At 38.0% G+C, this 23,706-nt stretch overlaps 1 protein-coding gene across 5 annotated transcripts in view; it reads left to right on the top strand.

Moving 5' to 3' along the window:
* The window catches only part of NOL4 (nucleolar protein 4), a 187,445-nt gene that overhangs the window by 92,974 nt on the left and 70,765 nt on the right, over window positions 1–23,706 (top strand). For all 5 annotated transcript variants that reach the window (XM_063168213.1, XM_063168221.1, XM_063168205.1 and 2 more), the window contains one exon: window positions 14,699–14,982. In XM_063168213.1, the coding sequence (XP_063024283.1) occupies window positions 14,699–14,982 (284 nt within the window). The remainder of the gene's footprint in view (window positions 1–14,698; window positions 14,983–23,706) is intronic.

Genomic DNA, 23,706 nt, shown 5'->3' with positions numbered 1-23,706 from the left:
TTCCTGCATTAGCAGCTGTGGTGTTGAGTTTTGCAGGGACTCCTGGTGTAGAAATTTGCAGAAAGTACAGATTCCAGTGCTGAGGTTAAGAATAAATATTTATTGGGTAAACAGGCCACTTGAGAATTGGTAGATGACATCTACATAAAAGGGGCTTAGTGTCAGTGATTTCCAGTGGTCTTCACCCCATTATTCAACTGGTTTTGGCATTTTTTGGAAAATATTTCAGACCAGAGCTGTCCCAGGTGTTCTTCAACAACAGAAGATAATGTTGAAATTAAAGCAGTTCTGAGAAAATTTTCATCTTGAAAGGCTTCTTGAGTGAGGCTAAAAGGTTTTGGACCAATATTTCAAAAGCTTCCAAGAGCAGTTTTCCTAGGGTGACATTGACTGACAGGATCAGGAACTAGAAAATCTGTATTTATCTGTTTGCATAAGGAGGAATGCCAAGAATATCTCTCAGGTACTGTACTAAATGCTTCTGTACTGAAGCCACTATATCTGTCATGGGGTAATAAAGTGAGGGACAGTCTTTTAGAAAGGCTGCGCTTTGAGTCCTTCAAAATGTTTTTATTCACATTTTGCAGAATCAAAGTTGATAACTGTTTCTTTGCTCAGACAGGTGAAATTTAAGTACCTGAACTGGCATAGATTTTGATCTGTGTTAATAGTTTTCTGTATGCTGGAGCCCATCACACTAACTTAATCAGGGGTGGTAAAGTCATGCTTCCTCCAGATTGTTTTGTAATTTGGGGACCAAGGAAATATCTAGCTCTGAAGTTTCTGATGATTCCTACATACAGAATGTGAAACAGTCTCAGAAAGCTGCCCTACCTGGATCACCAGGTGCCATGAGCATCAAATCAAATTTCTGTTTGAAGTGCAATTATTAGATTTGATTGTGGTGTTTACCATTCTCCCTTAGGTTGTTGGCTTTTTTGTTGTTATTGCATTGGTTGTATTATTTCTTCTGATGGCTTCTGTTTGCAATTGCAGAAGAGGAAAAACCTGCTTGTGTTCTGCGAAAGAGAGCACACAAGGCATTCCACTCTTTTGAGTGTTGGTCCTAATGTTTGCTCTTACATTGGATATAAAAAATAAAGCACCCCCTCCCAAGACTGTAATACTTATAAGGAATAACATTCTATTCATGATCAGGGTTGAAATCCTGTGTTTCAGCATAAGTAACTTTTCTGCTCTATCCAGTGGTAAAAACTTTCCACCCAGAAGAAATAAGGTTAATCTATTCTCACACCCACCTTCAGATCCATGTTCTGCTTCTAAAAATTTTTAACTTAGCTTTTAAAAAACCCAGTTCTCTCAGAAATGGTTTGTAATTGTTATTTAGGAAGGAAGGTGAGTAGTTTATGAAGGGGATATTAGGAATTGCAAACTAATGATCCTGGATTTGAAAGAATTTTTCAGGATTCTGTTGTCTTGAGGGGCATTTGCAATTTATTAAGTAGAAAAAAGATTATTAGAAGTGTTGTTCATTATCATAATGGTTTTCTTGCAAGCACTATATTTTCTAAGTTTTCTGGAAGCTTGGGAACAGGTCTGCCATACAGCTGTTTGTCATACATCTGTTTCTGTTTCTAATGTGCATTTCAATTAGATTAAAGTAGCTATACAATGCTGATCCTTTCAAAATATACAGTATTCCATGGACCAAATAATCTTGTTTACAGAGTGTAAAGGGAAAAAATATTATAGATCAGATTTTGAAATATCTTCATCTTCACTTTTCTATTTAAAATAACACCAAGGATATCTGTGAGTGCTCTTACTTCAGGCTTCCCCTTCCTCTCCAAGCTACCTTTGCCACAGAGAAAATCATCTGTGGACAGAATTCTTGGTTTACCAGGAGCAGCCTGCTGGTTTCCACACACAGATCTGTTAGGCTAGCTCAATGGCCCCTTTTCACAATTCCATGCTGCCCTTTATTCTCAGCCAGTCCCATATCATACGGAGGCCAAGAAGGTATTACAGCTGGACTCTGTGGTAAGATTTTATTCTTTCCCTTTTTAGTGCTCTGACATTTAACAACAATTTGTACATGAATTGTGTTGAAATTTGAGTGAGAATAGGACTGATTTGGTGATATTAAAACATTCTTAAATGCTATTGGCAATGGTACCTTATCAGTAGTGTAAAGCACAGGAAAAGCACATGCAACAATTATGCTGTGTGGACTGTGCTGTTGCTGAATTTTCCTGGGCTAACAGAAGCCCTTAAGTGAATTAGAATAATGGAATAATTATTTTACTTCCTAAGAAATCTGACCAGTCTTCAAAGAATAGCAAAACAGCTCATGGTTTCTCTCTGAAGGGTGGAATTCTGTTTGCCCTATTTTCTGGCCTTTTTGAGTAATCTGGTTTTGAGTTTGGCTCTCAGTGATGTTTCATTAAGGGCAAACTGACTGCCTTTAATGAGAACAAAATTTTTGAAAGTTGCTAGATAGTATTAAGTTCAAGAACCTGGAGTATTTTTGTTGTCATTAGCTTCCCAGAAAGGAAGTGTAAATTGACAGCCTTCATGCAAAAGTTTTCAGTTTTTAATCTTTCATTTCCAGTGCTGTTCATTACACACTCTCATACTTGCTCTGTTCCCCACCCAAGCAGAGTCCAGTGCATAGCACTGGGAGGGAGAGTTTGAAACAAGAGATGCATTGCTTAGTCAGATGGCTTGGCAGTGAACATTTCAAGTCCACAGGTCTGGTGAGGATTAGCAGTAGATATGCCAGAACTATCTGTTAGATCCTTTGTGAAGTTTCTGAGCTCTGAATCATAGTTCCTTGGCCTGACAGGAGTGTTGTGACAACTTACCATCTAGTAAAACCTTTATTTCTTTTTTTTTCTTTTTTGTGTTCATATACCTCTTATTCTAGTCCCCTTTTAGCCAATGTATAACCAAATTCTCATCTATATTTTGGGAATTGTGAATAAAGTTACTGACTTGGATGAAAAAAAATGGTTGATTCTTTGTTTTTTTTTCCTGAAAATAGTTTCTGCAAACAGAAAAACATGTTTTATTTCTTTTCAGTCACATTGGAAATCAACATCTGTAGGATTATGAGGCAATTGAGATTTAAAAGTGATGACTTTAATGAAGGTAGAAGACACCTTCCTGTAGTGTTAATACCTCATGGGAGATCTGCTATCTTCTCACATTGTAGAGATTTGTGGATAGAGTTTGCAAATCTGCCATTTTTCAACCCAAGTTATATTACATATTTCAGGATTCTCCTAAGTTCATACAGTTCTGTAGTAGGAAAAAACATAAACTGTTGTAAACTTCCAAGCAGATTCTAATGTCTTAATTTTGATAATGCCTATACATCTCACTTGGCAGTTTTGACATTTGCTACTTGAAACAGCTTTTTCAGATCACAGGGAGGTCTATCATCAGCACTGCTTTTTTTTCTGCCTTATAATTGTAGTCAGCATGCTAGAGAGGCTCTAAATAGGCTCTGTCCTTTACCTCAGTGGCAGTATTTTTGTGTCCCGGTGTCATTGCTGACTTTTTTAGCACTGCTGACTCTCACCACCTTTTGCATTCTTTTGGACTGGCACTTAAGCACTGGAGGTGCTGAATTTTTTTAACTTAGACTTGATACAGTAAAAAATGCAATAGGAAAGGCATAATGGGTATAACCATTCAAAAATGGTTGCTTGCCAGATGAAGAAAGACCAAGGTTTTTATCAAGTGCTGTCCTGTGTGACCAGAATAGTGTTTTCATTTAATCAGTGAGGAGACCACTTACTGTTGTTTCCCATGGCACACTCAAAGCAGGAAACAGTAATGTACATGCTGCCATGGGCACTTATAAGCATTTTAAAGTGGCAGAATCAAAAGCAAGCAGAATTGAAATGGGACATGTAATTTATATCCCTCAGACATGCTTATTTGCTGAAGTTTGTAATAGCAGCTTTCCAAGCTCTGGAATTCACTGAATTTCTGAACTTATGGTTTATCTGTAATAGAGTTGTATACTTGACTCACAGAGACTCTGTCTCAGCAAAAACATTAATTGCATCACAGCCACTAAATAAGGAAAGAGCAACCATTGTGGAGTCCTACACTTCTATATTTACTGTTCTGGCTTCTCAGATTTGCTAACATCCACTTTCCTAATGTATTGAGGAAGTTTTAATTCACCTTTAAGACTAGACGCTGCACAGAAGAACAAAGGCTGTAAGCTCCTACTTCCTATTCCACATAGTTTTCTTCTACTTCTTCCCAATTGTGTGTTTATTACCTATTTTTAAACTGAATTTCTGTATGTGACTATCAGAGGCACTTATTTTACTCTCTGCTGAGGTAGGGAATTTTCCTGAAAATTTCCTCTGTTAATGTGAGTGGAGACAACTGAGTGGAAAGGATCTGACAGAATTGTTCCAGAGTGAAAAACAATTGTTTTGCAAAAACCTGCCTCATTTTACTAACATTATAAAATGAAAACTAGGGGAAAAAAAAAGAAAATTATAGGAAATGCGTTCACTTCTTTTGAGGAGTTTTCATGTCCTAACTTTTAGTATGCAGTTACAAGTAACAATAAAATTGCTTTAATTTAAATAATACAAGTCTTTAGATGATACTTTTTTGTGTAAAAAACAAACCAAACAAGAAAATTAGATTGTAATTTTGAAATTCTGAACTATAGACTGACAATGATGATCATGAAGACTCTAATGAGTCTGAACTATTAGAGAAATATTGTTACTGAAAGTTATGCTATCAACTCAATTGAACTATTTTTATTATTATAGAGATACTCAAAATATTGGACTGACAGGGCACTTTGATCTCAGTTGCTCTTTGTTTTATGTGCCTAAATAGCAATTGGCAACTACTGACAATGTGTATAAATTACAAACAAAAAATAAAAAATACTTGCAAGTCTTCTTCAAAATAGTTCTGAAATAAAACTTGAATTACAATACTAGAATCCATTGAACTTCAGCAGAGCTCTTGCTTTTTGTTTTTGTACATCTGGGAATGTATCAGTATATTTTACCAATTCTCTCTTGGTTTGTTTTGTTTTTGTTTTTTTTTTTTTTTTTTTTTTTTTTTGTTTATTTGTTTTGTTTTGGTGGTCTTTTTGGGGTTTTTTTGGTTTTTGTTTTTTTTGGTAGGTAAGATTTTTTTCCTTATTTCTACTCTGTTATGGTCATCTAGTGACAAGCACAATATTAACAGACATATGCTTTTTCATATTTCAAGAGGAAGCTTCTACTAAGCTTTCTGGAATTCAGTAAACAGGCAAATCCAGCAATTTGTTCTGTAAACTTTGGGCACCCAGGTCAGAATGTGGGTTAAATGTTGTTAAGGACATATAATGCTCAAAGCAGCCATTTCTGTTTATTCTTATGGCTTCTCCCTTCCTGATGAAGGGGGTATAATGAGCCTTTCCATAGCCTCTGCTCTTATGGAAGAGCAGGCGGCAATTTGCTGAGGGGATGCAGAGCTGTCAAACAATTACTTATTTTGCTTGTGCTCAGGGCTTCACCCTTCCAGAAAGAAATTCAGACTGACATCACTGTTTGAACCCACACAACACACTAAACCTGGTGGGGTATATTTTAAAGGGCTTGATTAGAAATTCCAGGTTTGGGGGCATCCAGTCTGTGCAGAACTTCTTCTACTGACTCCAACTTGATCTCTCCTCATTGCTTTTGTCTTCTGGCAAATCCTGATGAAGTAAAATTCTACACTACACACCCATGCTAGGTCCAAATGGTAGATAAATTTAACATAATTCCTTTCAGCTCCATTTGTGTTGCAGTTTTGGCACCAAATGTGCACCTACATGTTACTCTTTGTCTGCTACTGGCACAGCACCAGATTCTTCATGCTGCCAGGAACAGTGGCAGCTGCTGCTTTTGCTAAAGCATAAGCCTCTTCCTGCTGGACAAGGGAGAGGAGAGTGCAAGATCTCTTAGGTTACCTCTTTTGTATAGAAAAGGCTTCATATTTCTCCCTTTCACAATACAGTGCAATCTCAAACATCTTTGTTGCTGATGTGTTCTGTGCAGGGTCGGAATTTTAGTGACTCTCAAACCTAAGAGTCCTATTTGCCTGCCTGAGCCCTATTTGCTTGCCTGTCTCCCATGCTTCCTCAGTTCCTAGATTCTTATTAATAGACTGCTCTGCAGTCTGGAGTCCTCTTTGGGATGAGCACAAGACAACACCTCTGGCACCACTCAGGGTTGTCGGGCTGAGAATTGTCCTTCCTGAGAAGGAACTGCTTGTTCTTGCAGTGCTTGCCCAGGAGTGGAGCTCTAAGCCACGTTCTTGCTGCCAGATGACATTTTTGCCTGTCAAATATGATCCTATATGAGTCATAGAAACTTTTAGAAGAATTGCAGTTTTTTTGCCTTGAGAACTGCTTGATGGAGTCCTTGCCACAAAAAGCACCCTGGAGGTTTCTCTGGAGCAAGGGGAAAACCAGGGATTTTTCTCTCCAGAGGCAGTAAGGGCTCTGTGTTCTGAAGTGTAAATGCCAAAGAGCAAGGAAGAGCTAGATACATAGTGGTAATAAGGGCACTGTGCACCCAGTGAGCTTTCAAATTGGTTTTTTATGTGTGCAGTACCCTCCTAATAGACATCTCCTTGCTGGGCATATGCAGGGACAGTCACTCTGCAGGCAAAAAAGTAAATGTGCAAGTCACTCATGAAGCTTTATAAATGAGCCCTTCTATAATGCTGTGACTGACAGGGCAGTATTATTTTTCTGATGGCTGTTGATGTCATGGAGTGGCAGTTGTTAACTGCTCTGTTATTTAACATTATAATTGAATAAAATAGCTTCCTGTTTTGTGCCTCCAACAAGAAGAGATGTTTACCCATGGAAAATTGTGAATTACTGAAATGTTTGTTTAATAATGAAATAAGATTTACAGCCTGGCTAATGCTGATTCCACTGTGTATGTGCATGTGTATATCAGGTTTACCGTACTCTTGTTGACAGGGCTAAGGATCAGTTTTCTCTGTTCCTTTTTCTTTTCATAAACTCATGCAGTGAGTGATTGTATGAAGTAGCTCCTGTCCTATTCCTCCACCACTGAAAATAATAGTAAGGAATTTTTTGATAAGTATCACTGAAAGTGATGGACATTTCAGATTTAAATTCAATGCAGTGGGTTCCACAGCTGAATTCACAGAAGGCAATGCCATCAGGAAAGCATATATGTCAGAAGGAGAAAAAGAACTGTTATTGTTATTGAGGTTAACTGAAGAGGATAATTAATACATGTTCTTGTAATGGACCAAACAGAGTCTCACTGGGAATAAAAGGACTGAGCTCTGTGCACGCCACCCTGCTCTGTCCTCTGGAAAGGCTCTTGCCCACCTCTTAATTCCTTTGCTTTGTTTCCTTGATACAGGACAGTGGAAACAGAAAGAGTGACAGTAATTTATTTTGAGGAGGAGAGAAGGGTGCTTGAGAGATTAATACAGGTTCAAAGAAAGGCTGGTTACTTGGAAGGAAAAAGCATGTTGGGCATCAGCACATAACTAGAAGCCACATCCTGCTCAGGAAAATTGCATTTAAAATTATTAAGGGCTCAGGAATCCACAGGAGGAAGAATTGTATATGGTTTTCTCTAAACATCTCCTAATAACCACTGATTAGGAGATAGGATATTGGACTAAATGGATTTTTTATCTCACAAACTATGGCCATTCTTATGCTTTATGAAATGGGAAGGTCTGAGATCACCTTTGTACCTCCATTAATTCAACCCCTGTTCTGTATAACAATGTGAAAGGGAATGAGATGATGAATAGATAGGGTTGATTTGGACTGGCTTTTAAGTTATGTTCTGAACTTATGCTTCAAACATGACCTGTGATGAAAATGAAGCATAACCAAATACATAACTGTGACAAATTAGTATTAAACAGTCCTTGTGAAAAGTGGTGGGAGTGAAATGTGTCCTTGCCTTTTTATCAGTTCATTTAGAAAAGTCTCTATAATATTTTATACTACAGAAGTTTCTGTGAGTCAGCACTGTACACCACCTTTTGTCTGATTTCATGGTGTTCCTCTTCCAAAACTGCCTGCTGTCTGTTGCTACCAAAAGAGTGGGTTTTTTTTCATTAATCCCTATTAGGAAGATTGCCTTGGTGTAGTGGAATTGTGGAAGGGATTTAACTAAGTTTATAATGTTTGTTTCTGCAGCATGTTATTTTCATTAAAGTTGTATTTTAACATAGGAAAATAAAGTACATGCACTATTGAAGCCAAAAGGTTAAGGAGAACAGCACGGCAATTCAAAATTGGTCTTGAACCTGCCACTCTCTGGTCGGCAGTACTGCCTTTGCATGTGACCATGTTCAAATAGATTGGATTGCTAAGGGTGTAAAGTGGTGTTTTCAAGGTCTGGGCTGATGGTATCCAGCCCAACAAGATTAAAGCAACCTCCATCATCCAGGATTTTGGTAGACAATCTTTAAGAGTGGGTGTTATGACAGCCTGCATTTGCACAGCAAGAAGTTTCAGTCTCACTCATCCCACTCAGCTCATTCACTTCCAATCTCCTCCTTTTAGAAGGAACAGTTACCCATCTTGCTGCTCTCAGAGATGCTCTGTCGACAAGCAGCCCACTCAAAATGTTCATTTAACCTGAGTGCCTGCTACCTCAGAGTTTGCAGTCATCAGTGTCTGTCTGCATGTGGGCCCTCCCCCATCTCTGTTCCTTAGAGGAGAATGAACCCAACAAGTGCCTTGTTCTTTTATGTGATTAATCGGACTCATTATTATCAGGAGCAGTTTTGGTTTGTAGGGTCCTCTCATGCAGTCAGACTGTCTCAAAACAGCCAAAGGTGTTGTAAGGTTAATTGCCTTTCTCTTGGTTTTGACTGGTTCCTAAGCAGGATATCTGCCTTTTAAATGGAGCTGAAATTCCATGTGGCTGTATGATTGCAGGACTGTGCCACACTACTGCTGTTAGAGCTACAGCCCAGTCCTGACTAGTAAATATGTTCCAGGTAGCTGAAATCTCAGCTGTATAAACTGTTAAAGCATGTTCCAAATCTTAATTGCATTCTCATCTGAGAGGTAATATGAGAGAGGGTCAGGATATATTCAGAGATTTGTCTTAATGTAGAATGGCTTGCTAACTCATTCCTGTCTTACCTGCAATATGAGAAATATGAAGAATTCTGGGTGATTTAGAGTATGAAACTGATAGCTAAGAGCTCCTTTAGAACATCTGGAGATTTTTCTCTCAAGGAGACAAGTGAGAGAATATGTTTGTACCTTGGTTAGCGATTCACAGTACTTCAGTGACACTTATATCAGGATTCAGATCTTAAATATGTGCTCTCAGAAAACAAGTGTTTGATGAACTTGTTATTCCAGCAAGATTTGGTGCACACTTCAACTTGCTTTCCTCAAGAAAGAACTCTTACTGAGAACAGTGTTGAGCATTTGACATATCTAGTGTGAAGACAGCTCTTTTAGGGTAGAACAACTGTATGTTAACTTGTTACAAAAGAATCTCTAATTCTAGCTGTATATGTTGTTGGCCCATTCATAAATCTAGACATCGTAGGAGAAAGTAGAAGAACATTCCTATAAATTAAGACCTAGTTTCGTGCTCTAAATGTGAGTGTCCTTAAAATACCAGCTGCCAATGATATCACCTTGCAGAATCTAAGATGTACAGGGAAATTGGGTTGGGGTGGAGATTTAGGCCATGATAATGTGAATGTCTGAGGCAGAGAATTGAAGTGAAGAATGCAATAATTCCAAGCATCAAAACTCAGAGCATCTGTTTGCTTGGGCTTTCTTTGGCATTGTCTTTTCTTCCCCCATTTCCAAATTTCCTTCAAAAGCAGAGAGAAAAGCCAACACAGTGATTACTGCAATGAGCTTGGAAAGTTCACAGCAGGAATCTGGAATTCTCATGTCTTCAAAAATAAATCTGGTGTCACTTTGTATCTTGCTGGTCTCAGTGGGATCTGGAAGGAGGAACTGGAAGCTGTAATGCAATGTGATAAGACATTAACTTGAAGTCAAAAATTCACTGTAGATCTTGTTTTGAGAATTAGAATCATAGATCTGTAGAACAGGGTTCCACTAGACTAGGTTGCCCACTGTGCCCTTAATCACTCCCAGATATGGGGCATCTACAACTTCTTGTGGCAACTTTTTTCAGTACCTCAGTAAAGCATTTCTTCCTAATATCTAATTTATACCTACTCTCCTTCAGTTTAAAGCCAGTACCCCTTGTTCTATTGATTACCTCTGACATGGAGAATACTTGGACTAAAGGTGTCCAAAGGGTGTTGTTCAGAGCAGAGCACAGGAACAGCGTGGAACAGTGTGCAAGGTGAAAGAAGGAGGTGTTGGCACCAGGAGGTTTAGGAAATATTGGTCCATGAGTGAGAAGTCTGTGCCTGAGCTTAGAGAGTGTCCTGTGCTTCAGCAAGAATGTGGCTGCTGCCTCATCCAAAGATACTTTCCCTCTGCTTTTAGGATGTTTTGGGTGATGCTTTTTAATCCCTGGAAGAGGATCTCTGCATAGGTGAAGGAGGCCCCAGTTTGCTGTTTTCAGATATGAATACATATTTTGTAGATAGATTCCCTTTTCAGGCTTAAGTAACAAAACCAGTTGTAGATTTACTTCCAGCCTTCCAGCATTCTTGGATAAAGGCTTGACAGCTGCACAGTTCCCAAAGACATGTCCTGCCCTGAGCAAGCAGCATTTGATGACTATCAGCTGTCATTGCTGATACTTGTGGATAAAAGCAGCTCCTGGGTGTGATGAAGATGTGAGCTCATCCCACAGCCTCTTTTATGACTGCCCTAATACCCAATGCAGGGCATGGGGCCCCTTTGCTCCCTCCCCCTTCTCAGCTCCCAGTGTCTGAGGCAGGCTTCTCTGGAAGCCTTTCCATATAATTCACCCTGCAGGGATGGTTCAGACAAGGGACAGGATTTGCAAATGTGGCCTCAGTGGAGTTTAATGCTGTGGGAAGGGAGGCTGGAGTGAGCCCAGAGAGGAATGCTGTGGCTTGCTGAGCCTCCTGTGTGTGGGAGGGCAGCTCTGCAGTGGGTTCATGGCTGCTGCCCCTTGTGCACCAGGCTGGGGTAGACCTTGCCTCTGGGGTGGACCTCATCTCTATGAATTCCCAACAAGGAGCAGGGACCAGTGGCCATAGTTGGACAAAGCCCCTTCTTCCCTGAGCTCTTCCCAAGCCACCACATCTCTGCCTCTGTTGGATGTAGGGGAAAATAATACTTGGTAAGAGAAGAGGCTTTTGGCATTATCAGTTCATTGTTTCTGAGGTGTTGTGATAGATGAAGGTGAGGAAACTGTGAGCAAGCTGCTGCTCCCAGTGCAGTCTCTGCTTTAGGTGCAGCCCCACTCAGCAGCTGCACCAGGTGCTGTCAGGAGCTGAGGTCTCACCTCCTGCCCCTGGCAGAGGCAGTGGCCACTGGGGAATGTGGTGTGAGGGACAGGTCTCCATGGATCTGCTCTTGCCCCTTGGCATCCCTGTGATAGCCATGAGTGCTTGCAGTCCCTGCAGGCCCAGGAGGTGTTTGGGCTGTGGTTGCCTGTATCCAAGGATGAACATCACTTTCCTCTCCTGGGTAAGACCTTCTTGCCTTTTCCCCCAAACTCAGACATTCCTGATGTGTTTTGTGCTGATGATACCTTCTGAGAAACTCTTGCTTTAAACTAGCCTCATTCTTAGCAAAAATAGACAGCTGCCCAGGGAGGAGGAATGTACTAAACCTTGTAATCTGGTTACCTTGGTAACATCTGTGAGAAACTATTGCTAAACCACTTTCTATTTTTTCTTCATCTCCTTTATGGAAATACATATTTCTGTTTACTTGACAAAAGTGCAATTTATACCATACCCATTGTGGCCATTCTCCTGACCATTATATTGACAAAAAAATTCCCATCTCTAACAAGCAAGGTTAAATTACTGTAAGAACAGATATTTGACTTTATAGTAGCAACCAAGATTTGCCATCAAGTAGCTAAACTTTTGCAAAGAAAAGCCGAAATCTTATAAAACTTTTCTATTGTTTCAGAGTATTACAATGCTTGATCACATTTACTCAACATTGAGTGGTCATGTTTTAGAACAAACATGAGATTATTTTTTCTTCTCATTGTAACATTCTCACACATTTGTAAGGTTTAGTTGTCAACCATGTGTCATACAGGGCAACAAAAAAAAAAAGAAATTAAAGCATTATTGCTGGGCAAAACTAACGTCTGTGCTGGAGAATTGGCTGTTCCTGGATCTAGCTCTTAGCACAGCTCCCACCACTGCCATCCAGCCCTCTGTGTCCTGCTGGTGGTTCCTCTGCACTGCATGAGCCGGACACTGGAGTGCCAGCACACAGAAATTCCCGAGGGATCGGACGTGTGTGCTGCTGGGTAGGCAGTGCCCTCACCTTTTCGGTGGCTCTTTGTATCCTCTGGTTACTCACTTGTTTCTGTCTTTGCTGCCGACAGCAGGGAATTTTCTGAGCCCTTCAAAGGGAAGAGCATCCCTCACTCAGTGACCCATTCAGTAACTGATTTAATTAATTTGAAACTAACTGTCACTTTTTAAACTGTTAATCAAGAAGCCAATTATCTGCTAACAGTCTTAAACACAACAGTAATCAAAGTGTTTCTCTGTTAAAAATTATCTGGGTTTCTTTCTGTTATCTCGGAGCAAATCAGTTGGAAGTGTGTCTATTTTCTTTAAAAAAAATAAAGACTCTATATTAGAATTCCATTTTCTATTTTGGAGTAGTAAAACTGCTGATTTATTTCTGAGAGTATGTTAGAATTTTAGCCTTTTTTATATGTTATGGCCTTGAAGACAAAAGTCTCAGGGCATGATATAAGGTTTATTAAGGATAAATCCTGATCATTTTATTCACTTACATAGCTGAAATCCTCAAGCAGCATTGCTCTGTTACAAGTTTGTTTGGTATACACATTTAAAAGTCTTATTCTAGGAATGTTATGTAATTTATTGGATATACATTGGTATTCCCAAGAGATAATGTAAAAGTGATACATACCAAAGCACAGTTGGCTGTTTTTTATTGTAGCCATTGGTTATACAGCTGTTTTAGAAAAACAAAAAATGGTCCTCAAATACAATTTTTTAAATTATGACTCTTAATTTGTATTGTTAGAAAATTCGATTTTTTTTCCCCCAGGTTTACAAAACAAAGCAATTTTAAAAAATATGTTCATACTGCATGCCCAGTCCTGTATATATTTATGGCATAAAATTTTTTTTGGAGTGCAGAAAGAGAATGATGTATGATAGCTTGTCTCTGGTTTTTCTAATTCAATTGAATTAGATCACTACCCATTTATCCACTATTTTCTTCTCTTTTAAAAATCTCATCTGAGAGCGGTGAATAGTTGTTTTTTACTGTAATAATGATGGTGAGTCAACAATTTGATTAATCATGTAGTTAAAGCATGAGTATTTCTGAGCACAACTGTTAAAGCATGTGTCCAGATGGGTTTTTTGAATTCCTCATGTGTATAAATGTGTTTCCTCCTTTTTCATAGAAGTTGTTTAGAAGGGTCTAAAAAAGATGGTATATTAAGGTGCTAATATATGAAGGTCAATCTCATTTCATATCTCCAGTTTCAATCTGAATGCATTCCTGACTACTGACCCCTCAGTTTTGTTTCCAGCTTCATAGTCTGCAATAAGCAAATGCCTGTAGAGTCCTGGGCAGGTGTTTGCACCATGAGCAAAACAGTGTAAATTGACAGCTCAGAGGTGCTTTAGAGAACAAGAAGAGGGCAAAGTGAGCGCCAAATTCTACTGCCATTTAATCCTTTGAAAAATAAAATGTTTTACTAAATAGGCTGTTGGCCAAAAGATTGTTTAGAAGTAAAGAAGGGCTGAGTGGTAGGACAGGTGACAAATTCCAGTATAGACAAGATACACAAATCTGTAAGTGAAGACACATATTAAAATCATACAATCCAACTGTAAAATCATAAGGGTAACAATGACACATCCAGAGTTTCTGGATGGAGTGTTCAGGCTTATAGTTTAGTCCACTATTTATCAATATTTTAAAGTATATTATAACACACAATGAATGAAAGAAGTGAATGGGCACCTGAACAAAATGAAGACAGGATATTTATTTCAGGAATCAGCTCTTCTAGTGTAATCTCTGCTGCCAGCAGTGAACACATCAGATTCATTTACACTGTATCTCTGCAAAAAGATATTTATGGATATGACACGTGCTGTTCTGCACACTTGAAACCTGAGATTCTGATTTTCTCTCAGTACCATGTGCACCTCTGTTGATTTCACAAATATGTGATAGTGCACTAATGAATGTGGTATAAGAATCTAAATAGATCCATAGCCATATGGACAGCCAGACTGATCAAGGCAGACTTTATCATTTCGTCCCTAAAAATCCTTTGTGATTATCCTTTATGGACACAGTGGTGCTAAAGTGTCAGCCCAGACAATTTCCCTTTACTTAGTAATATTTTATGGATTTACTTCAAGCTTTTACTTGAAAACATGGAGGAGTGTGTTTGCACTTTTTACAGAAATTTACTGATGCTAGTAATAGAAACAGCTTTCATTCTGTTTTGAAAAAAATTGTGAATATATAAATTATTTTTGAACTGGACAGAGATGATTATGTGGCATGTGACTGAAAATGTATCTTTTTTAATAGATGATTCAGCTGCAGAGAGTTTTAATGGCAATGAGACCGTGGGACACAGTTCCAATGCTTCAGGGGGAACACACTGCAGGGAGATGGCAGAAACCAACAGTAATGGCAAAACAAATCTGGAGCAGGATGAGCAGCCTCTGAACCTGAGTGACAGTCCCCTCTCTGCTCAGCTGACTTCGGAATACAGACTAGATGATCACAGCAGTAATGGAAAGAACAAATACAAGACTCTCCTAATTTCTGATCTCAAGATGGAACGGGAGGCAAGAGAAAATGGAAGCAAGGTAAGATGCTTCCACATGGTCCAGATATGAAGCATGTAGTTCAGAAAAGAAAAAGATTTGTGAGGCCAAACTAAAGGTTTTTCCCAGCTAAGCACTTAATGTGATGTGTCTAATGTTTGTCAGATCATTATTTAAATGCCATACGAAGATTTGTATGCTCTGTTACACAAATATGATGCATACGTACATTAAGTGTATGTGGATGTACATGGGTGAATATATATGTATAGGCAATATATTGTGCTGACACACAGGCAAAAATGGTGTAGTTCTCCATCAGACATGATTTTTATCAATTTTATAATTTATTAAGAATGGTCTACATGACCAAATAGAAAAAAAAGTATGTAAATAATATTAGATATATATTTAGATATAGATATATATAAAAATATGGAGATATATATGTAGGTATATTTGCAGATGGCCATCTCATCACTTCTATTATGTATCTGTAGAATTTTCATGGTTTAAACGCAGCTGGCAACTAAATACCTCACAGCCACTCTCTAACTCCCCTCTCTGCCTTGGTGGAGTCAGGAGGAGAATGGAAGAAAGGTAAAACCTATGGGTTGAGTGAGATAAGAACAGTTTAACAATTGAAATAAATTAAAGTATATTGCTACTACTACTACTGATAATTGTAATGAAAAGAATACAACAAAAAGGGAAAGAGGAATAAAATCTAAGAAACACAAGTGATGCACAATACAGTTGGTCACAACCCACTGACCAATGCCCAGTCAGTGTCTGAGCAGCATTTGACAGTTTCTGGCCAGCTCCCCCCAGTTTATATACTGAGCAATCCTCTCTGTGGAGCAGAATATCCCTTTGGCCAGTTTGGGTCAGCTGTCCTTGGCTTGCTGCCTTCCAGCCATTTGTGCACCTGCTCACCAGCAGAGCCTGGGAAATTGAAAAATCATTAACTTGAGATAAGCACTGCTTAGCATCAACTAAAACATCAGTATGATATCAACATTATTCTCGTACTTAATCCAAAACACAGCACTATACCAGCTACTAGGAAGATAATGAACTCTTTCTCACCAAAACCTGGACAAGAATTAATCCATATGAATGTTAAGTGTGTATGGCCAAGAGAATTCCTACCAGTGAATTATCAACATCTGAAAGGAACTGATTTGGTTTCTTCATGATTGTGTTATGCAGGCACCTAACCTGAATTAAAACTGACAAGTTTGCTTTAAGAAGCTGTAATCCCCTGAGGGCTTTTCGCTGTCGTTTCTATTGTGTGGGTAAGGAGAAGCAAGGATGTTATTTTGTAGATAAAGACAGATTAAGTTAGCTAGCTTACTCGGATGGTGTTTTTCATGAGGGCCTATGGTAGGGAGGGTGAAGAAATGGCATATGTCATAGAATTTAGTCATTGATCTTACTGGTCACACATTCTTTTTTTTTTTTTTTTTTTTTTAATTAGTATCTGATGACCAACTGGCTTACCACTTTTACAGCAGCAGTAATAGGATATGAGTCCTGGATCCAAAGACTATTAATGCTACTCACTGGCTTTCAGTAGCCTGGCAGCATAGATATACCTTGAATGGGTATATCTAATTTTTTTACAGGGCTTTGAAACAGGAGTGTTAAAATCCTTAAGCATACTTAGAAAGGGATAACACATGAGTGATATCTAGAGAACAACATTTAATCATACTAAGGTTTTATCTCCTATCTTCATTGCCTGTGGAGTAAAAATGAAAACTTGTAATGATTTTGTAACTTTAGTGCCTAAGTTTTAGTGGGGTAGAACAAAGGGAGACTAAATGGGAGATTGTTAGTCTTTCTCATGGCCATTAAGCAAATCATGTATCCCAACACTTCTCCATGAAATCTTTATGAAAAACTGTTTATCTGTATGGAATACTTTTTTTCTCACAAACTTCCATTCTCTGGAAAATGTTCTGACTAGCTGTAGCCTCTGCCTGTGTATGAACCCCCGTGCTGGATTTACTCAGTACTTTGAGTTGCACAGCGGGTCTCAAATTGGCTGATATGAGCAGTATCTTCTTTTGCTTCAGGGCAGATTGTTCTAATGAACCTTTTCTAGGCTCATCACCCAAATATTGACAGACACACAGGCTCTTTTGCCTGTGTGTTGTTGCTTGTGCCATCACTCTTGCAAATACACAAATAAGCTTGGCAAAGATGGGGAGGAGTCTTAATGTGCCACTCATTTATAGCTAAGACAAGAACATAGCCTAATGTTCACTTTCCAATTTGAATCAATTCCAACTCCGATGCAAGAAAAATGTATCAAAAAGTGTTAAAAATCTATAATGAATTTAGATGACAATCAAAGCCATCTCATTCTTTACAAATTTTGAGGCCAGAATCATCCCCCACATCAATACATTCTTTCACACTTGCTGTCATCCTGCCCACTCTATATTGCCAATAATATGCAGATTTGTCTCCTCTTTTTGTCCTAGTGAAACTCATGTTGATGCTTAGAGTTCATTTAAGTATATGATTAATTAGATATGCAGTAAAGATTATTAAATATAGAGTAAAGACTTCAGGAAGAACACAATCCTCAGATAAACAAAATTTGTTAGAGATTTGTAACATGAGTCACTGAAGAAAATATCTAGTTTCTAAATATATTTGAATTAATGGGCTAGTACTGAAGGAAGAAATACATTATGCTTCCTCAATGTCCCATTTAACCTGCACAAGATGGTGTTCTCTTGGGAGTCAAGAGTGGGAAACTCAGGGGCAAAGGAATGGAGCTAGGAGGATCTCTTGGCTGGCATGTTCTGATAGATAGATAATTTTGTATCTGCTGCAGAATTTTGATCAGAAGAAGCTGTTGAGATAAAAATGGTAGTTTTTCTATCGTATTTGCTTTGAAAACATGAGTGCTAAAAGGGAAATATTTCTTGAAAAGGGTTATTTCTTTGTGGAAGTTAAATTTTCAGAATATTCATCTTGTCCATACCTATTTTGCTATAGGAAAAGTTGTGAAGATAGTGGTATTATTCTTCAAAAAATCTTGGTTGTCAAAACAGGGATACTTAACATTTTCCTATTATCATGCCTATAGACACAGAGACACATTAGTGCTTTTTAAGAAAGTAAGGTTTGTTTTTTTCTTGCCTGAAAAAACTTAGATAAATAACTGGAGATTAGATAACCCTATGAACAACTACAGTATATTATTTAAGGAATGCTTGGTTCAGTTACTTCAGAATATGGCTTTTAAAACTGGTGTTAGTAGCACTCTTTAAACAAGTATGACATTTCAGTGGACACTGTTACTTTTAACCCTCAGTTCAGCCAGTAAGTATGTGTGGTAATCTCTTCTTTTTACAAAAAGATCATGGGCGCCGTGGAGGGAGTTGGCAAATTGTAACAACCTTAAAATCTGATCCAAAATATTTTACTATTTACTGAAAATTTGTTGTGCAAGGAAAACATGGGCTTTCATAGTTTTTAATGCATATATGTACACATAATTATGTATATACATTTCATTTATATGTACTTTTATTGAGCTTATATTAGGAAACAGACCCTCCAGTAAGACCTAGTTGTTCACAGCAGCAGAAATTTCTACAACCATTTAGGGCTAAATTGAAGTTTGTGAAATTTTGCATAGCTGAAAAAACACATACCTAAGTTTAACTTACCTGGTCTGGGTCTTTGTACTAGAAATCACGTAGAAAGTATTCATCAGCAAATGCTCTGCAAATGTGGTTGTATGAATTCAAATAGTTACATGCACATATAAATTATTTTAGATCATTACTTATGTGTGAGCCTGCTGGATTTTTGTATGACTGCAGTGAAGTCTCTGTAGCACTGAGGTTTTTTATTAGATTCTTTTGTTATTGCTACTTCCTGCACCATATATTTTATTTTGAAAAGTTATTATATAGCTTTATCTCTTTTTCATTATTTATTTCACTAAATACAGCAAGCCTCCTTTTTTCAAATGATTTTGTCTCTTTTGCATTTGGATAAAAATGTTATTTTAATATAGTATGAGAAAACAGGCTTTTGAGCTCACCAGTCATACTTACATTGTGCCATTATTTTACCTGGATTAATAAATGGTTTGTTATGTCTGTATTGCAAAGGGCACTCCTAAAATGCAAAAACTTCATTGTGGGATTTTTCAAATAGAAATATATGCTACTGATCATAAATGCCTAGGAGAGGCATTAAAATGAGTTAACAAGGACAACGTACGTGCTCATTTTGACCCGATACCTACTAATTGCAAAAAGTTGGCTTTTTTTCTTTCTACCAGATGAAATTTCTGGTAGAAAGTTGGACACCTCAAGTCCCTCTGGATGTATGGTAGCCTAAGTTAATATGCATTATGTTTAGTAACTCAAGTGTATAATTGGCTTACTGAAGAATTGCACAAGATAAGAAATGTTTCCTTTAAGTCTGGAAAGTAAAACATAGTTTTAAAGGAGAGAACAGTAAATGATTGCTGCATACCATGACCTTTAATTATAATACTGCATTCTAATGTGCATGTCAATATAGCTACAGTTGTTCACCATGAGGCACAGTTTTCATGTAGTCTCTAAAACTAAAATCTTTCTGTCTCTCCTTTAATGCTGGGCTTTTGAAGTGTTTCTCAACCTTTTTTCTTGATGTAAAGAGCAGTGTTATTGTCATGGGCCATTGCTGGGGGCTGTTTGCTTCCAGCAATTGCAACTTCAAACACACATTACTGTTGCAATGGACGTATCTACACTCTGGCAGGTTAACCTGGCACAGTCTGCTTTTAACTCAGGCCCCTCTCCAGGAAGGTATTTAAAGGCTGTAACCTTGTATGGCATCTGAAAGCCAGAGCATGTATGAGGTCCTGGGTGAAGTCTGAAGCTCCTGCACTATAAAATTTAGTCATCTTCAGTGATTAGTCCAGCTGTAGAATCTTGTAACATCTGTTTTGATGGAGCTCATCATTACCAAGGGAAACCAGGCATGACTGTCCAAGCAGCCTGAGCTGTGTATGCAATTATACTGATAAGCCTGTGGTCATCTGTGGGGAACCCTTCTGGTTTCCAAAAGTGCACATGAATTTAGTCAAAGATAGACACCACCTATGAGGAGCAAGGCAGATCTCGATGAATTTCTTCCTCACTCTCTTTTCTTCTAAAAGATGTGATTGCATCTTAGCAAAAGGTGGAAGGTCATTCCTTAAATCCAGTGAACATCATCATATCTGACATTGTGATTCTGAGGCAATGGAGTCACTGCCTGTCTAGTTCCCTGTGCTTCTGTCTGCAGGTTTCCTTGGGGAAATGGCCATGGTCAGAAAATAAGAAACCATATGGCTTTTTCTAAAGCAAATGGAATCCTTAGGAATTGCAGTGCACTTTTAATTGAGGCTGATAGAGGCCTATCGAGAAACTTATGAAGTAATTTATTTTAAAAAATTGTTAATAAAATGTTAAACAGGTTTGCAGCTACTTGAAGCAGGAGTTAAAATGAAGACTTTGGGAATTTGCATGTTATTAAGAACAGTGTTGGAGGTGTTTTGGGGTTTTTTTCCTTTCTTTTTTTTTACTTAGTAATTCAATTTTTTTTCTTTCATCATCATCATTATTTATATTTAAGTGGAATAGACAAGTTTCAGCTGAATGGGAGCATTGTGCTGTGGTTCTTATATGAGATGGTTACCTCAGCTCTAAGCAGGAGGGAAGGTGGAAAGGGCAGGATAGAAGTGTCTCCTCCTCTTTTGAGGATACCACTAAAATCTGTATGTTGGTTTTTTAGTACAAAAAGAAAATACCCTTTTGCCCATCTAGTTTATTTTGCTAAATACCCAAGTTAAGATAATCTGGATTAAGAGTTTAGCCTGTCAGAAAGGATCTTTTGATTCCATCTCATCTCTCCTCAGAACTTGTCATTGTCTCCCTTGCTTGAAGTTGGGTCTCATGGTATGGCATAAGAAGAAATTAGACTTTTTTGGTTTTGTTTGTTCTAACTTTTATTTCATGTTTTATTTTATTTCCATGGTCAGACAGAAAGTGTTCAAGCAATGCCATGTTTTACTGACTGCTGTTTTGTTTATGGAAGTATCTTAAGAGTCTGCAGTCCAGGGGTTTGACAGCTTTATTTTATGGCTTAATTGTTAGGACTAGAAAGAGACTTAGCAGGAAATACTGTTTGCTACTGTCATAATAACTTATGAAGAGTGGAGCAAAGTCTTGTGAAAGGTTTAGAACATGTTACTACAAGTAGCGGCATACTAGATTTTGAGCAAACAACAGCAGGAGTGAGGCAGAAGGCAAAGCCAGCATTATGAACATTCTGGAGGAATGAGATACCAGCACAAAATGAGTCTGCAGCTCCATTAGGGTCCAGTCTGCTTTCACCATTCCAATCGTAGCACTGAGGACAGGATGGTGACATATTCCAGCTTTGCCTTAATTGCTACCCAATCATTGGTTCCATCATTGCTGCTTTACACTGAATCTGTGGAAATAGTTTGTACTGAGATTTAAAAGTAAAGATGATAAAAGAAGGGAACTGGAGGCAGAATCCACCCCTGCCACCATCATGTGTAGGTGATACAAGGCTATATCTTTATTCTTGCATCTCACAACTTTGGTGTGTGAAGGCAGGCTCAGGTGTTCTGTTGAAGTATATATCTTTTTTCTCTGCTATGCTCAAGTTTGTGCAAAGGTCACTGGCATGTCAGTGCTTTTCTCTTCTTGGGAGATAGATATACTACAGTAGAAGATAAGCCTGTTCTCTTCTCCTGTGCATGGAGAACTTCAATGAAAGGAGAACAAAAAGTGTATGCAAGCAGTTTTGTGACTTCCTGATTTTTTTTTTCTGCCCACTCACCTACAAATTAACCTGTTTTTTTCTCTTTCCCAATGAATTTCTGCTTCATGCATAGGGGTTTTAGAAGTTGCTCTCATAAAGTCTGAGTCCTTTATGTTTTACTCTACCATTTTATCTGACACCTTGATTTTACTCTTCCCTACTCGTAGAAAACAAGCAAACTGAGAAAAACACAGTTTTCTGACTCTAAAAGTCAATTTATTTGTTTTTTGGATAAAGCATCTTTGTTTTATGAAGAAAAAAAAAAAGTTCTTTTTTTGCTGCTCTTTTGTAGGAAGATGTTAGAGGGCACTGAGAAGCTTTAGTACCAAAAAACTTTTGATGTTAGTTTAGTGGTTTAATAATCGCTGTTCGAGTGTAACAACTATGGTTTTATAGAGCACTGTTTTTTCCAGAATTGCATCTTCTGATTTTGGGGCTTACCCATAATAAATGGCTAAATAAGTAATTGTTTTGAAAAGCATTTTTTTCATGCCACTGCAGCTGCATGAAAAAAAAAATAAATCAGTGTTGTCTTTGTCAGAAAATATGAATTCTGTAGCATTCTCTAACAGTCACATTCATCAAAGTCCTTTGTCTATGATACCATCAGTTCTGTGTCTAATTCTTCCCATTGGAAGTACATTTAGTAGCAGGTTTTCGTGTTCACTCAAAGCTCTTGAAAGTGAAATTGATTTCCTGCAGGGCATTCATTACAATGATGTAACTCCAGGTCAATTAAATGGAAACGGATGATGCCACTCCAGATTTACATACCTGTAATGGAGAACACAATCTGGCTCCGTATGTGTATGAAATCCCAGCTAATGTAAAGCTGGCATGGAAGAGAATAAGTTTTGATGTGACCTTTTAGAAATTTTCTCAGAGGTTTCTTTTTAAAGGAGGAAGAGCACATGGGTCACGTAGCAGAAAGTGGTGCTCTTGATTCCAGATTGAATGTGTGTTGCTCTCAGATCCAGCTGTCTATCCTCATCCACTTTTACCTTTGGAGTCTCTCGTCACTCATATCGAACAAGAAGCACTTGTACAGGAAGGAGATGCAGGACTTTCTCCAACTTGCTTTTAGAGGCTGGGCATCTGTTCAGACAAGCCAGAAAGCTATCAAGTGCCTCTGCAATCAAAGAGGTAAGGTCTGAAATTACTTCCCTCCCTGTTTACACCCAAGAACGTTTCAGAACTTATCAGTCTGGGAACACATGTCTGTACCTTTCAGGCAAATTCTTGTTCACTTCAGCTGAGATTTGTTCCTGATAGACACCTTCAAGGCTGAACCTTGTTACAATCCCTAACTCTTATTTTTGTGGGGTTTTTTTTGTTGTAGTTTGTTGGGGTTTTTTCCCCATTAGGAAGGAAATTGAATTTGTGTTGAAGTCTTACCACATTAAACGATTTGCTGCTCCTTTTTCTTCTTGTGTTATCACATATGCAGCTTCCCTGCCGCCTAGAAAAAGACTGAGAGCAAATCTTGCTCTTGGAAAATTAAACACTATTTGATGGTAAATTGAGCAAGATATAATGGGGCAGCAATAATTGCTACCTATTGTGATTGTGTTTAGTCTTAATATTATTTACACTTAATGAACTGTCATTTTTTAATTTTTCAGATGCTGAGGTTGAAGAGCTGATCCTCAAAACTAATCTTTGATGAATGGCTTCCTATTTGGCTACTTTCTACACATTCAACTACTTCAAAACTATATTGTTATTCAAGAAGTTGATAATCATGAATGTTAGTCCTAATTTTTTCTTTCTGGTATTGAATTCTTTTCTACATGCTAAGACGAGTCCTGAGAAAAGAGAGGAAAGAAGCCAAAGATTGTTCATCTTTAATGATATTTATAACAATATATTGATGAGATTTTAAAATAAATATAATTTTTATTAGTTGTC

This window comes from Melospiza melodia, chromosome 1 (genome assembly GCF_035770615.1).
Source record: "Melospiza melodia melodia isolate bMelMel2 chromosome 1, bMelMel2.pri, whole genome shotgun sequence".
NCBI classification, from domain to species: Eukaryota; Metazoa; Chordata; class Aves; order Passeriformes; family Passerellidae; genus Melospiza; species Melospiza melodia.
This window is presented reverse-complemented; position numbering and strand designations above follow the sequence as displayed.